Below are 16,358 nucleotides of genomic sequence, written 5' to 3'. Positions count from 1 at the left end.
ATACCTGAGTAAACTTCTTTGCTATTAATAATAACATGCTCTTAAACACTTGGGAACTCGAGCTATATAAGTCTCATTAACATTTCTATTATGACCCCTAATTTCCTAAATCTCTTCACCTGCTTTTGCTCTCATCATGTGCTCTCAGTGTCAGGGCCACTGAACTTGGAACCAAAACTGTCATGACATTCTTAATTAAGTCCCAGGAGTTTGTAGAGCCTGAACTTATATTGAATTCCCATATCTATAAGGTTGTCATAGCCAAGGGGTGGTAATGGGAATAAGCTCCCACTACCAATTAAATACTTCCAATGGCGTGCACCTCAAATAGCCTCTGACAACCAAGTCCAGCTCCTGGCCTTTATGTGTGGTTTGGCTACTAAGCCCAGTGGAACTGTTTCTACTGACAGGAGAAGAGGCAAAGGCAAGTTACTGGCAGCTTAAAAACAGTCACTTCAGGCAGATGGGGCTCATCAGCCACGGTTGGCAGCTCATCTAGAAGAAGGAAAACTCTGATCTCAAACCTCCACTGCCTTTCAGATATACCGACTCACGGGGAAGGCTTCAGGAATAAACCCCAAGGGAAAAATCCAGAGCTGGAGCCCCTCAGGTAGTCTTACATTGACTGGAAACACCTGCAGTGTTGGTCTCAGCTATTCCTTTGGGTTCATCAGATGTGTGGAGAGGGGGAGTTTACTCTCCATATCGTACTGCCCTGGCTTTGCGTGTCTAGACAACTAGGACACAACATCCATGGTCAACCCTGACCAACAGAGGCCTCAGATCTCAGATACACTTTCCAGGCTGGTCTGCCATTTGAAGAATGAGCAAGTTAGCAAATGATGACATTCAGAATCAGAATCAAAATCGGGTTGATTATCACTGACATATGTTGTGAAATTTGTTTTTTTGTGGAAGCAGTACAGTGCAAAACATAAAAATTACTATGTTGCCAAAAAATAAACAATTAGTACAAAAGAGGATTAGTGGGAGAGTGTTCACGGGTTAGGAAATCTGATGGAGAAGAGGAAGAAGCTGTTCTTAAAGTATTGAGTGTGGGTCTTTAGACCTCTTCCCTGTGGTATAAGTAGAAGAGGGCATATCCTAATGGGGAGAATCCTTAATGATGGATGCTGCCTTCTTGAGGTGCCCCCTTCTGATGATGTTCTCAATGGTGCGGAGGGTTGTACCCGTGATGGAGCTGGACAAGCCTACAACCCTCTGCAGCCTTTTTCTGTCCTGCACATTGGAGCCACCATTCCAGACGGCAATGCTACCAGTCAGAATGATCTCCTCCATACATCTGGCAAAATGAGTTGTGTCACTTAGGACAGAGCAAGGAAAAGTACACTAAGTAATTAATTTAATGTTAGGTTTGAAATTCCCTTTGTGAATAAGTTAGAGCTCCAGCATTTCCAATATAGTTTGCAAAATAAAAATAAATTAAAACTTTGAACAGCAAGAGGTCACTTGTGATAGATCTATGCCATTATTTATGCTTTTTCTTGCTCCTTTACATAGAAGTGCATCAACATACCATTTTCTCTATCGCACCGTGACCAACCACATATATAAGATCACCTGAAAATGAAAACACTCTAAAGATCAAAATGAAAACTGGTGACCTATTGGCTCATTGATAACTTAATAATATTGAAACAAAATGGAACAATACATCTATTGTTAAATGGACTGAGGGTCATTGAATAATGTTTAATGTGTTCCTTTTTCACTTTAGGTTGCTATTATAGCTGGGAACTTTGAATTGGCAGAGATTATTAAGAACCACAAGGAATCTGATGTTGGTGAGTTTAATACTTGTTTGCATGAATTTTAAGTAAACACGGAATTTAAAACAAAAGGAGTCTTAACTACTAGGACCCTTTAAGTGCATTCAAATATACTCCTCTTGATTACACCCATCCTTTTGACTTCATCAGCTCATTTACACTTTTATCGGCATCATTTAGTATATCTTTCTGCTGTTCTTTTCCTAGGTACTATATACCCCTGCATGATCTCCATTCTGAGATCGGGTCAGGATTATGCTGACAGGTTCAGGAGCTTGTTGGTTGTAGGGGAGTAGCTGTTCCTGAATCTGGTTATATGGGACTTATTTCTGCCTGATAGTAGCAGCAAGAGAGCTGACTCAGAGGTGGGGATCCTCGATGATTGATATTTCCTCCTTGAGGAAGCACCTCCTGCAGATGTTGACAGTGGTGAATTGAAATTTAAAATGTGCAGAAGATCTGGAGCCATTGTGTGTCACCATACACAGATGCAAATAAATTACATGAAAGGAAACATAGAAACATAGAAAACCTACAGCACAATACAGGCCCTTTGGCTCATAAAGCTGTGCCAAACATGTCCTTATCTTAGAAATTACTTAGGGTTACCCATAGCCCTCTATATTTTTCTGAGCTCCATGTACCCGTCCAGGAGTCTCTTAAAAGACCCTATGCAGAAATGTGCAGACATAGTTCAAATTTATGTTGGGACAAATATAGAAAGTTAACCAGGAGACCATTGAAATATTCATCCAGCAATGTAAGTATGAACAGGGGGTAACAGCAGGAGAACTTCAGTAGGAGTATAAATGAGTGCCATTACATGTGTGAGAATTGATTGTGTCAGTGATTGAATCGATAGGTGGTGAAAGCTCAGCTCTATGTCAAATGCTAAAGCTGTGATGTATCCATCTGGAATAGCAGGGTGCTGGGATTGTTGCAGGGACCAAAGACAATGGGTTTAGTCTTTGTTATTTTCAGACACGGAATTTCTGCTCCTCCAATTTGGACCCACCGCTATTTATTTTTTCATCCACAGCTTGTATTGATTCCCTTTTAATTTACTGAGATGCTAGTGGAAGATGAATGTTTTGTCTGACCAAGGCTGTCAGATGATGCTAACTGTATTGGCTAATGAAAGTTTGGTTCACATTTTGATTAGGTAAGCATGAGCCAGAATATTTGTGTTGAGGAAAGGTTTGACATTTAGTTACTGATAAATTAGCCACTGTTGATGAAAGATGGATTATCCGCTGTGAAGGCTGCTTCAGTATATTGGTTGGTTAAGAAGGAATTGCTTAATTAGGTTTGGTGAAGGATGGTATGTTGAATAGATGGATCAAGACAATATGGAAACAAGTGTGCACTTTTGAATGATATACTAGAGAAAAAAGAATCAAAATCAGGTTTAATATCACAGCAATATGTCATGAAATTTGTTGTTTTGTGGCAGCAATACAGTGCAATACATAATAAAAAATTAGAGTAAGAATTTTTATATATATAAAAAAAAGTAATGCAAAACAGAGCAAAAAAACTGAGATAGAGTGTATGGGTTTATTGCTCATTCAGAAATCTGATGGATGAGAAGAAGCTGTTGCTAAAACATGTTCCTAAGACTGTGTGAATTCAGGCTCCTGTACCTCCTCCTTGATGGTAGCAATGAGAAGAGGGCATGAGTGAAAGGGTTTCTCAATGATCAACGCCACCTTTCTGAGGCAGCACCTTTTGAAGATGCCCTCAATGCTGGGCAGGCTAGTGCCCATGATGGAGTTGACTGGGTTTACAACTTTCTGCAGATTTTTCCGATCCCATGCACTGACCCTCCGTACCAGATGGTGATGCAACCAGTTAGAGTGCTCTCCACGGGACATTTATGACACTTATTTATTTTGTTTATTTGGAGATACAGCATACCCTTCTGGTCCGAGCCGCGTCACCCCAGCAACCCCGAATGCTACCGTAGCCTAATCACGGAACAATTTACAATGACCAATTAACCTACCAATGGACAGTGCAGGGAAAGCAGAGGACCTGGAGAAAACCCATGCATTTCACAGGGGGAATGTACAGACTCCTCACAGATGATGTTGGAATTCAACTCCGAACTCCTAGGTTTCAAGCAGTAATAGCAATGCAGCAAATCAGAATGCTCTCCATGGTGTAGAAATTTGCTAGCGTCTTTGGTGACACACCAAGTCTCCTCAAACTCTAATGGAATATAGACACTGCCGTGCCTTCTTTGCAATTGCATCAATATGTTGGACCCAGGATAGATCTTCAGATGTTGACACCCAGGATCATGAAATTGCTCGCCCTATCCAGTGCTGGTCCGTCATTGAGGACTAGTGTGTGTTCCCTCGACTTTCCCTACCTGAAGTCACCAATCAATTCCTTGGTTTTATTGACATTGAGTCCATGGTTGTCATTACAATACCACTGAACCAGCTGGTCTGTCACACTCCGATACGCCTCCTCAACACCATCTGAATTTCTGCCAACAATAGTTGTGGCATTGGCAAATTTATAGATGGTGTTTGAACTGTGCCTAGCCACACAGTCATGGGTGTAGAGAGAGTTGAGCAGTGGCTAAGTATGCATCCTTGAGGTGTGCCAGTGTTGATTGTCAGCAAGGAGGAGATGTTATTTGCAATGTGTTGGTGGGGAAGGTAGACAAAGTAAGAAGCTGGCAGGTGATAGGTAGAAGAGCTAAAGGACTGAGGATAAAGGAATTTAATTGTAGAGAATAGTGGACAAAAGAAGAAAGGGAAAGAACAGGAGAATCATTCCAGAATCTGAAGAATTCTACTAATTACAAGCAGGATTCTCAATATCTCAGAAACCATTACTTAAGATAATTGAGCCATACAGCATGGAAATAGGCTCTGTAGACCAACTCACCCATAGAACTATAGAACCATAGAACATTACAGCATAGAAACAGGCCTTTTGGCCCTTCTTGGCTGTGCCGAACCATTTTTCTGCCTGGTCCCACTGACCTGCACCTGGGTCATATCCCTCCAAACCCCTCTCATCCATATACCTGTCCAGGTTTTTCTTAAATGTCAAAGTTAAAAGACAAAGTTGTCTACCTGAGTACTCCTATAGAAACAAGCTCTTTTGACCAACTCACCCACGTTGATCAAGATGTCTACTGGAGTACTCCCATGGAAACAGGCTCCTTAAACCAACTCAGCCATGTAGACCAAGTTGTCTATCTTGGTCAGACAGCACCTGTGGAAAAAAGTACAGTCGATGTTTTTGGCCTAAGCCCTTCGGCAGGACTGTAGAGAAAAAGCTGAGGAGTAGATTTGAAAGGTGGGAGGAGAGAGATACTAGGTGATAGGTGAAACTTGGAAGGGGAGGGATTAAGCAAAGGAATAGGAAGTTGATCGGTGAAAGAGACAGAAGGCCATGGAAGAAAGAAGAAAGTGGGGGGGGGGAGGGGGAAGAACACCAGAGGTGGTGATGGCCGGGCAAGGAGATAACATGAGAGAGGGACAAGAGGATGGGAAATTATGAAGTGTGGTGGGGGGGCGGGGGTGGACACATTACTGGAAGTTGGAGAAATAAATGTTTATGCCATCATGTTGGAGGTTAACCAAACAGAATATTAGGTGTTGCACCTCCAACCTAACCGTGGCCTTATCCCGACAGTGGAGGAGGCCATGGATGGGCATAGCGGAATGGAAATGGGAAGTGGATTAAAATGGGTGGCCACTGGGAGGTCCTGCTTGTTTTGGCAGTTGGAGTGTGGATGCTCGGCGAAGCAGTCTCCCAATCTATGGTGGGTTTCACCAATATACAAGTGGCCATACTGGAAGCACCGAACACAGTATATGACCCCAACAAACTCACAGGTGAAGTGTCACCTCACCTGGAAGGAATGTTTGGGGCCCTGAACGGTACTGACGGAGGTGTAGATGTACTGCTTGCAAGGATGAGTGCCAGGAGAGAGATCAGTAGGGAGGGGCGAATGGACAAGGTAGTCACATAGGGAGCGATCCCTGCAGAAAGCAGAAAGTTGGGGAGGAGGAGGGAAAGATGTGTTTTGTGGTGGGATCCAATTGGAGGTGGCGGAAGTTTTGGAGAATTATGTACTAGACGTGGACTCTGGTGGGGTGGTACGTGAGGACAAGAAATTTCAACCAGAAATGTCAACTGAACTTTTTTCCATCAATGCTGCCTGGCCTGCTGAGTTCCTGCAGCATTTTGTGTATGTTGCTTGGATTTCCAGCATCTGCAGACTTCTCTTGTTTGTCTACCTAAGTACTCCCTGCTGCTGTTCTGGGATCCATCCCTGCTGCTCTACCTTTGCAAAACTAAATAAAGAAAGATAAATTTAACAGAAACCTCAGCCGAGCCACCTCCTTTTCTTGCTGAAGCCTCTTGAGTCAAAGTCTGAGTTCTCTAATGTAACTTTGTAAACTCTCAAAATATTTGAGTTTCACCTGAGTCCATTTTCCCAGCTGCTCCAGATCACTGTGCAAGTATTGACAGCCTTCTTCACTGTCACTATTGCACCGACATTGGTATCATAGGCAAAGTTGCTGATGCAGTTTACCACATTGTCACCTAGAGTATTAACATTGCTGATAAACAACAGTGGAGTCAACACCAATTCCTGTGTCACACCACTCGTTACAGGCCTGAAGTTAGAGAGACAACCACCTATGACTACTCTCTTGATTCTCCTGCTAAGCCTTTGTTGAATCCAGTTGACTACTTCATTCTGAATGCCCAGTGACCTACTTAACTTTCAGGACCAGCCTCCCATGCGATCCTTTGCAAAGGCCTCATTAAAATCATAGAACCATAGAACATTACAGCACAGAAACAGGCCTTGTGGCCCTTCTTGGCTGTGCCAAACCATTTTTCTGCCTAGTCCCACTGACCTGCACCTGGCCCATAACCCTCCATACACCTCTCATTCATGTACATGTCCAAGTTTTTCTTAAATGTTAAAAGTGAGCCTGCATTCACCACTTCAACTGGTAGCTCATTCCATACTCCCACTATTCTCTGTGCGAAGAAGCTCCCCCTAATGTTCCCTTTAAACTTTTCCCCCTTCACCCTTCCCATGTCCTCTGGTTGCATTCACTCCATCTATACCCATCACAATTTTATATACCTCTATCAAATCTCCCCTCATTCTACACTCCAGGGAATGAAGTCCTAACCTATTCAACCTTTCTCTGTAACTCAGTTTCTCAAGTCCCGGCATCATCCTTGTAAACCTTCTCTGCACTCTTTCAACCTTATTAATATCCTTCCTGTAATTAGGTGACCAAAACTGCACACAATACTCCATATTCGGCCTCACCAATGTGTTATACAACCTCACCATAACATTCCAACTCTTATATTCAGTACTCTGATTTATAAAGGCCAATGTGCCAAAAGCTCTCTTTACTACCCTATCTACCTGTGACACCACTTTTAGGGAATTATGTATCTGTATTCCTAGATCCCTCTGTTCTACTGCACTCCTCAGTGCCCTACCATTTACCTTGTATGTTCTACCTTGGTTTGTCCTTCAATGTCTACAATGTTCACCCCTTTTCCTTCGACTTTCTTGGTAACTTTCTCAAAAGATTGGTTAGATATGACTAAAGAAAGCTTTCCTTAGAAGAAAGAAAGTTTCCTTCTTGTTGTTTTTTGATTGCTATAATGACACAGAAGGAAGCTACTTGGTCCATTATTTCCAAGTTGAATCCCAGAGGAGAATTCCACTGGTCTCATTCCTCCTTCCTTCCACCCCTGTAACCCAGCAACTTATATTGTCTCACCACCTTTGGGTTGAGATTCAAGATTGTTTGATATTATTTCCAGTAAACAAGTATTAAGAGGAACAAAATAATTGTTACACAGTACACAGTAAGGTAAAGAACACAATAATCAAAACAACAATAAACATAAATACTTAAGATAGTTTATATACATAGATTGTATGTCCATAAAGTGACACTAGGCACAGAACTATGTGTAAATAATGAGACTGACAGGAAATGATAAAATAGTGGTAGTGGGAGGTATGGAGGGGTGGGTTGGTGTGTGAAGTATTGATCAGCCTTACAGCTTGGGGAAAGTAATTGTTTTTGAGTCTGGTGGTCCTGGCATGGATGCTGCATGCCCTACTCTCTGAATGGAGTGGGACAAACTGTCCATGAGCAGGGTGGGTGAGAGCCTTTGTGATGTTACCGGCCCTCTCCCTGCACTTTTCTATATATACTGTACGTCCTTGGTGGCAGGTAGGCTTGTGCCAGTGAAGCCTTGGACAGCCTTGATTATCATTGTAGAGTCTTCCTGTCCTCCACAGTGCAGTTTCTGCACCGTGCAGTGTCGCGGCATGTTGGGATGCTCTCTACTGTGCATCTGCAGAAGGACGTGAATATAGATGTACATAGTCCAGCTCTCATTAGCCTACTTGGAGAGTGGAGGCGTTGAAGAGCTCTCCTGATTGTTTAGGATGTGTTCTGGGACCATGAGAGGTTGTACGAGATGAGTACTCCCAGGATTTTGAAACTGCTTGCCAACGTAGAGATGGGTGTGAGAGGTGCAAGTTCTCCTGAAGTCGATAACCATCTCCTTTGTCTTGTTGACATTGATAAAGAGGTTATTTGCCTGGCACCAGGCCTTGAGCTCTTCTACCTCCTCAGGTGATAAGCAGGAGAAGCTTCACCAACCTATCACCTCTCCCTGGTGCCCCTTGTCCTTCCCTTTCTCCCATGGTCCACTCTCCTCTCTCATCAGATTCTTCTTCTCCAGGCTTTTACCTTTTCCACCTACCACCTCCCAGCTTCTTACTTCATCCCCCTCTCCCATCTATCTGGCTTCACCTTTCACCTTCTAACTGTACTCCTTCCCTTTCCACCCCCCGCCTTCTTATTCTGTCTTCCTTCCCTTTTTGTTCCAGTCCTGATGAAGGACTTGTTCATTTGCATAGATGAGTTGCTGAGTTGCTCCAGTAGTTTGTGTGTGTTATTCTGAATTCCTGGCATCTGCAGAATTTCTTGTGTTACAGATGAGCTTTTCCACTTTCAGACTGCCAACTATGAATTATTAACTCTTAATTTTAACTAATTTCTCCAGTCTTCCCTTTTTGTTACCGATGAATTGTTCCCATCATTGTCTTTATGCTCTTACAGCTTACCTTTGCTCTTTCTACATTCTGTTTGATTCTCAATTATACTAGCAGCCTGAAAATTACCATAAACAGCTGTAACATCAGATTGTGAGAAGCATGCAGTTACAGAGTTTTATGCCATTTTCTGATCTTGTTTTGCCAACTATTCCACAATAATTAGTATTCTATCTGTAGCCCTGTTGCAGTTGAAGACTGCCCTGCCATTGCCAAAGTTTCCATTAGAGGTCCTCAGCAATAAACACACCCTGTTTCCTAGCCCAGACCCCAACTGCCCTCTAGCGGCAAAGACTGGTGTTCACTCACATTGTGTATCGAATAGGAATTAGATTTATATGATGTGATTTTTTTTGTATTGCTGAAGTAGTAAAATGCAAGGGCATAAAATTACTATAAATTACAAAATAAATAGTACAAAAATATGGAATAATGAGGTACTGCTCATGGCTTTGGATGCAGGGAGGAAATTGCATCCAAAATGTATTTAAATTAATTCCTTTCCAGTCCCAAAGAAGGGTCTCAGCTCAAAACATCAACTGTTTAGTAATTTCCATAGATGCTGCCTGACCTGCTGAGTTCCTCCAGCATTTTGTGTATGTTGCTTTTGATTTCCAGCACCTGCAGAATCTCTTGTGTTTATGATTTGCTGCTCCATTGCAAAATCCCTTCAAAGGATGCCTACCCTGAAGAAGTTTGAATCTTCTCTTCAACGGGAGTGAACTGAAACCCTCTCTTACTGCTTCTCCTCTGTGATCCCTACTGCCCTCCGACTCTGCAACTACGTATTCACCCTAACCCACTGCCACAGCCACGTATCCTTCCCTACCCACAACCTTTTTATTCTGGTGTCTTCCCCCTTCCTTTTCAGTCCTGAAGAAAGGTCTTGGCTCGAAATGTCGTCTGTTTATTCATGTTCATAGTTGCTGTCTGACCTGCTGAGTTCCTCCAGCGTGTTGTGTACATGGCTTTGCATTTAAAATTGCTCTGCAATTACAGTTTACATTTCTGCTAAAACTAATTTGCACAGTCAGAGTAGAGAAATCTATTGTGAGGTGTCACATCTGAGTTACATAAAAACTGAAATGATTTCATACTATTTCTGTTCTATTAAACTTGCTTACTTACTTTAGCCACTACCCCTACTGGGGCATAAGTACCAATAGCAGCTCGCTCAACTCCTCTGTCCTGGCCAGTCTAACAAATTATCCCAGGTGTAGCCCATCTTCTCTCTTCTCTCTCAGGAATGAGCTCTTTAAAGCTTCTGTGGTGTTTCTCTAGTACTGGATTTGTATGAGATGGGGTTGTTAGCCCCTGTGCCCACCCCTCCTCCTTTCACAGCTGGGCTTGGGACCATCAATGCTGGAGATGTTCTACATTCATTAATGCATTTAAGAGCAGTGTTATGTTGTATTTCTCCCTGAAAATAACTTAGTTACCAACAATAAGGGTGTCTGATCACCAGCCAATTAGACCAGAGTTATCTGAATAAAAAGAGCCAATGAATAGTTTCATTGATGCATGTCAGGTATTTTATTGATAAATTAGATATTGTGTAAACGCGAGAGGAATTTGAAGAAGCTTCATGGACCACTGCAACTGTGGTGGATTCTGGTTAATCGGGGCAGCTGCTAATTTGGGACAACTCTTAAAGAACAAAAACTAATTGAGAAAATTGCTGGAATTCCCATCATTTATTTGGGACAGGAGGCAGTTGCCTAGCAGCTTCTAACGTGCATGGCCATTAGACACTACACCACATTTATAACAAACAGTTTTAAATACGATTAGTCGCAAGTGTTTGTGTTATAAAATCTGCAATTTTTGTCTCTGATAGTAGGCAAGAAATAAACAGTGAGACAGCTCAGAATTGCTTTGCTCACTGTGGTTTCAAGCATCCAGACTTGGAAATGCTGGAAATGGCCAAAAGTGAAAATAAAACAATTTCACTATTTCAACAATTTGGAAGGAATAGAGAATTTGAAGGCATCAACAACCATCATGAATGCTACAATGCAAATGAAGTTTTGGAGGATGCAATTGTCAAAAGCATTCTATGAAGCAGGCCATTACCTGCAGGAGGTGTCTGTGTAGATTTTGTTCATTAACAGTCAATCAAATGAACACAGCAGTGTACACCGGATGATTTCCTCCATCAGTAACTATTAGAAACTAATACAGCTTTATAGTAATGTATTGGTAGTGTTCTTATTGTTCTGCATTTCATTTAAGTACATCATTTGTTACTCAATTACAGGTAAATGGTAGTTTGTCCTGATGAAGGGTCTCTGCCTGAAATGTCGACTGTACTTCTTTCCATAGATGCTGCCTGGCCTGCTGAGTTCCTCCCGCATTTTGTGTGTGTTGCTTGAATTTCCAGCATCTGCAGATTTTCTTATTTGTCTTTTCTATTCCTTTTTAACTATTCTCATGAAACTTCTGTTAATAGAAGAATGAGGGGGTGACCTCTGAGAAACCTACCAAATGGTGAAAGGCCTTGACAGAGTGGATGTGGAGAGGATGTTTCCTAAGGTGGTAGAGTCTAAGACCAGATGACACAGCCTCAATAGAGGAGTGTCATTTTACAGTGGAGATGAGGAGGAATTTCTTTAGCCAAAGAGTGGTCAATCTGTGGAATTTGTTGCCAAAAGCAGCTATGGAGGCCAGGTCTTTGTGTGTATTTAAGGCAGAGGTTGATAGATTCTTGATTGGACAGGGCATGAAAGGACACAGGGTTAAGGCAGGAGATTGGGGCTGAGAGGAAAATTGGATCAGCCATGATGAAATGGCAGAGCAGACTTAATGGGCCAAATGACCTAATTCTGTTCAATTGTCTTATGGTCTTCTAATTGGGTCTGCTGCTTATTTAGGCCAAAATATACTGGGCCCAATGTGTCCCAATTAACTGGAATCCACTGTACATCCAAATAGTATTAAAACCAGCCTTCAAAAGTAGAAAAAAGCAGATGGTGAGATTCAGTCTTATATATCTACTGAATGTACATATGATGATTGTTTTTATATACATGTATAATCCTCGTCAGTATAGTTCACTCAAAGAACATGGTGCTTCTTACAGTAGGTAAACACAACTCTGTTCCGCAGGCAGAAATCTAGCGTCAAAAACTAGATAATTATCTAACTTATTGATCATATTAGTTAAGGGGAATCAAACTGGGAAAATTTGCTGCTTTTTAACTAATGTCAGAAAATTGTCCTTCTAAGAGTGGAATGGACTTCAGGTTGTCGATACTGTGGAAAAAAGTGTCCAATGGCTTTTACTATATGAATGAGTTCTTGTCACAATGAAGCAAAAATAACTTCCATTTTCAGTCACCTGCAGAACAAATACTGCCTTAGTCGCACTTTCAGGAGTCTGTATAGATTGTCCCTTTGAAATTCTAGAGTGATGCTATCCTTGTATACTGTAAGTGCTTTAATTACATACAGTATATCCCAATATTCTTGATGGCACACTGTAATTACAGATGCTTGATAAATATACAATTGTGATTACTGATAAAGTATCCTCAGGTGACATGCTATATAATGGATAAATGTCATTCTCCATTTGATGCCTTATAATTACAAATAAAAGTCCAGAAATATTAATGTTCTATTAATAGTGTGCTATATTCTATACTATATATGTGCTATATGGACAACTAACCACCTGGGTCAATTGGAGGGTTGAAAATGTGAATTTTTGGCTTAGCTTAAGTGATACTTAAGAATGTCTAAATCTCTGTTGGCCGGTGTTCAGGGCTTCAGAGATTTGAAGAATTGGAGCCAGGACTGAAAAAGCGGTCTAGCGAGATGTGATGTGGTGGAGGATGAAAAGTAATTATGGAACTCAATGCTGTCCCATTCTGGCTCTGCACTGAACCAGCGGATCTTTGCAGTGTCCCATAGGTTACTCGAAGCATACCAAATCTGACTTCCTGCACAAGGCTCCAGAATGTGTATATACAGAAATTTGCATGGTTTTATGTGCATTGGACACAGAAATCATATGTAACACCGAACACCTTATGCCAGGAAGTGCACAGTTAACTTTACAGAATGACACAAGGAATTTTGAAATGCCCATGATTGTGTTTTACTCACTAAATCCATTTTAATCATGTAGTCTTAATCAAAATAGTGGTATGTGAACAACATTTTAGACTTATACTCAGTTAGAACATACATGGGCTTTAATATAGGATTAAATGTGTAGTGTGGGGTAAAGTGTAATTTCAATGTGTTGTTGTATATCAGGGGTTCCCAATGTGGTCCGCAGACTCTTTGCTAAATGGTATTGGTTCATGATATTAAAAAAAAATGTTGGAAATCCTGCTGTAGAGAATTGGTGTGACAAGTTTTCCTTCATTTTATATACTCTAATTTTCATAGCATTAAGAAGACTAACAATTTAACAGTGGCAACATATTAGCTACAGTAATTAATGCCCTTTTGACATATATCTAAGTGATAAGTCATTCATGAATGGAATGAAAGCAATACACTGGATGACAGACGAGGAAAGAGGTGATCCCTAGTTTTCTTGGTTGACACTGACCTGCTTGGTCTAGGAAGAGTTTTCTGCCTTGGTTTATGGCTGTTTTTCCGAGCTGTGCACATGATTTGAGCCATTCCTTGATGCATACAAGAATGTTTGCTTGGTTGAGAATATTGTAGGGTAGAACTTGAGCACCATTGGATTAGCTTGTCAGTGGGTGGGTGACTTAAGGGGCTGGTGGTTATGATGGATGCAAAAAAGGGGCATTAAGAAAGGTCTGTTCACATCAGACCAAGTCAGAAAGCACTAATGTATTTGTAAATTTCAGTGCCTTTCAGAGAAACCCCAAGCTACACCAACAGGCGACGGAGTGGAGGAAGTACGCTCTCATCCCCACGGACACTGCTACGATCCACTAGTGACAACAACATCAACAGCCTTGCAAGCCGTACCACCCATTCGCCTGTGCCATCTGTCAGAAGCCTGCCTCCTCAGCTGCTGTCACAAATGCAGGAAGGTGCTGAGGGAGGCCAGCAGAGCACAGCAAGCTCACGAAGCTCACATAGCCGATCACCCTCGCTGCAGTGTGTCCAGGAGGAAAGTGAGGCCAATACCCCCATTCTCAGGAGGCAGACAAAAGCCAGGCTGAGGTAAGATGGTTCAGTTTCTTATGTAGCTAAAGGAAAAGAAGGTGCTATGAGGTATTGCCGTTTTTAGCCAAGTTACAAATCTGATCAAAATTCCTATGTAATCATTTAATAACATCCAATGCTTAGAGGAATGATTTTCAGGCAAATTTAAAATGAACGGGTGCACAGTGCAACTTCATTCCCAGTGAAGTAGTCCTTTAAAGAAGGCCATTAAAGATTGGCTCATTTCTCATTGATGTCACTCACTAAATATCAGTCAATGCAGAGATTTTCAAAGTTCAAAGTGCATGTATTATCAAGGTATGTAAAACCCATACATTACAACCTTGAAATTGGGCTCCTTACAGACAGACACAAAACAAAGAAACCCAGTAGAACCCATTGAAAAAAGACCATCAAACCCCCCCGCCCCCGTGTACAGAAACAAAAACAAGCAAGCAACTGAAGTTCACAAAACTGAGTTCACAGCTACGAAGGCAGTCATCACTGCGGCCAATCTAGTAGCCTACCACATCAAATCGCCTCCAAGTTTGCTCCAGCATGGCCAAATGTTTGCTGATTCCTCGCTTTTAGGCCTGGGCCCAGCTATTCCCTGCAACCATATAACAATTACAGCATGGAAACGTGCTATCTCGGCCCTTCTAGTCCGTGCCGAACGCTTACTCTCACCTAGTCCCATTGACCCACACTCAGCCCATAACCCTCCATTCCTTTCCTGTCCATATACCTATCCAATTTTACTTTAAATGACAATACCAAACCTGCCGCTACCACTTCTACTGGAAGCTCATTCCACACAGCTACCACTCTCTGAGTAAAGAAGTTCCCCCTCTGTGTTACCCTTAAACTTTTGCCCCCTAACTCTCAACTCATGTCCTCTTGTTTGAATCTCCCCTACTCTCAATGGAAAAAGCCTATCCATGTCAACTCTATCTATCCCCCTCTTAATTTCAAATACCTCTATCAAGTCCCCTCTCAACTTTCTACGCTCCAAAGAATAAAAACCTAACTTGTTCAACCTTTCTCTGTAACTTGGGTGCTGAAACCCAGGTAACATCCTAGTAAATCTTCTCTGTACTCTCTATTTTGTTGACATCTTTCCTATAATTCAGTGACCAGAACTGTACACAATACTCCAAATTCGGCCTTACCAATGCCTTGTACAATTTTAACATTACATCCCAACTCCTATATTCAATGCTCTGATTTAGAAAGGCCAGCATACCAAAAACTTTCTTCACCACCCTATCCACATGAGATTCCACCTTCAGAGAACTATGCACCATTATTCCTAGATCACTCTGTTCTACTGCATTCTTCAATGCCCTACCATTTACCATGTATGTCCTATTTGGATTATTCCTACCAAAATGTAGCACCTCATACTTATCAGCTTTAAACTCCATCTGCCATCGTTCAGCCCACTCTTCTAACTGGCCTAAATCTCTCTGCAAGCTTTGAAAACCTACTTCATCATCCACAACGCCACCTACCTTAGTATTATCTGCATACTTAATAATCCAATTTACCACCCCATCATCCAGATCTTTCAAGACTTCAGTTCATGCTGCAAATTTGCCAGATCGTACAGGCGGTTCAAAAGCTCAACTCTGAAAGGGAAGTTACTTCCAAGTGTAGCATGTGTTAGTCTAATTCCTTCAACAGCTTCCTCCTTATGTAGACTGTATGCTACCAAGTTCTCTTCCCAAATAGCTTTTGTACTGGGCCAAGGGTCAAGCTGGTAGCCATGGACACGACCAGCGATCTGACTAATTTTTTAACAGACTTGGGAGGATCTGCATTGTAGAGAGCAAGGTAACTTGGCATTATTAGAATAGCAGCTTGTACCTACAGGGTATCTTTGCTGTCAGAGGAAAGGTCAGTGCAGAATGTGTCGGCAGATTAGCTGCTTGAGGCCCTCTCAATTTGTCTTTGCAATTGCATGAAATGTTTTTTTTTATCTGATTAATGATCCCAGGAAACAAAACGAAGAGATTTGTATGGATGGCACTCCATCATTTGTATCTGTGATGCCCTCCCTCGTTAGAATCTAGCTTTTTTGCAGGAATGGTATTCTGTGCAACCAAGATAGCAATGATTTCAGTTCCTACAAACACCATCTAGATATTCCACTGTGAACAGTCTCACATCTGATCTTAATCCAAAAGCATGTTTACAAGAAAGCTAACCTGTGTATCAAAAACCCGCCATAGGCTAGCAAGAGACTTGAGGTCCAGTAAAGAGAACTTAGGGAGTTAGGTAGAAGGCAAAAGAAA

General features: G+C 41.7%; 1 protein-coding gene across 3 annotated transcripts in view; it reads left to right on the top strand.

Moving 5' to 3' along the window:
* shank3a (SH3 and multiple ankyrin repeat domains 3a) overlaps positions 1 to 16,358 on the top strand; it is a 1,154,364-nt gene that overhangs the window by 615,265 nt on the left and 522,741 nt on the right. For all 3 annotated transcript variants that reach the window (XM_073066894.1, XM_073066893.1, XM_073066892.1), the window contains exons 11-12: positions 1,739 to 1,805; positions 13,761 to 14,082. In XM_073066894.1, coding sequence (XP_072922995.1) covers positions 1,739 to 1,805; positions 13,761 to 14,082 — 389 coding nt within the window. The remainder of the gene's footprint in view (positions 1 to 1,738; positions 1,806 to 13,760; positions 14,083 to 16,358) is intronic.

The sequence above is a fragment of the Hemitrygon akajei genome, chromosome 14, assembly GCF_048418815.1.
Source record: "Hemitrygon akajei chromosome 14, sHemAka1.3, whole genome shotgun sequence".
In the NCBI taxonomy this organism is placed as follows: Eukaryota; Metazoa; Chordata; class Chondrichthyes; order Myliobatiformes; family Dasyatidae; genus Hemitrygon; species Hemitrygon akajei.
The sequence above is the reverse complement of the archived record's forward strand: the minus strand, read 5'-3'. Positions and strand labels throughout refer to the sequence as shown.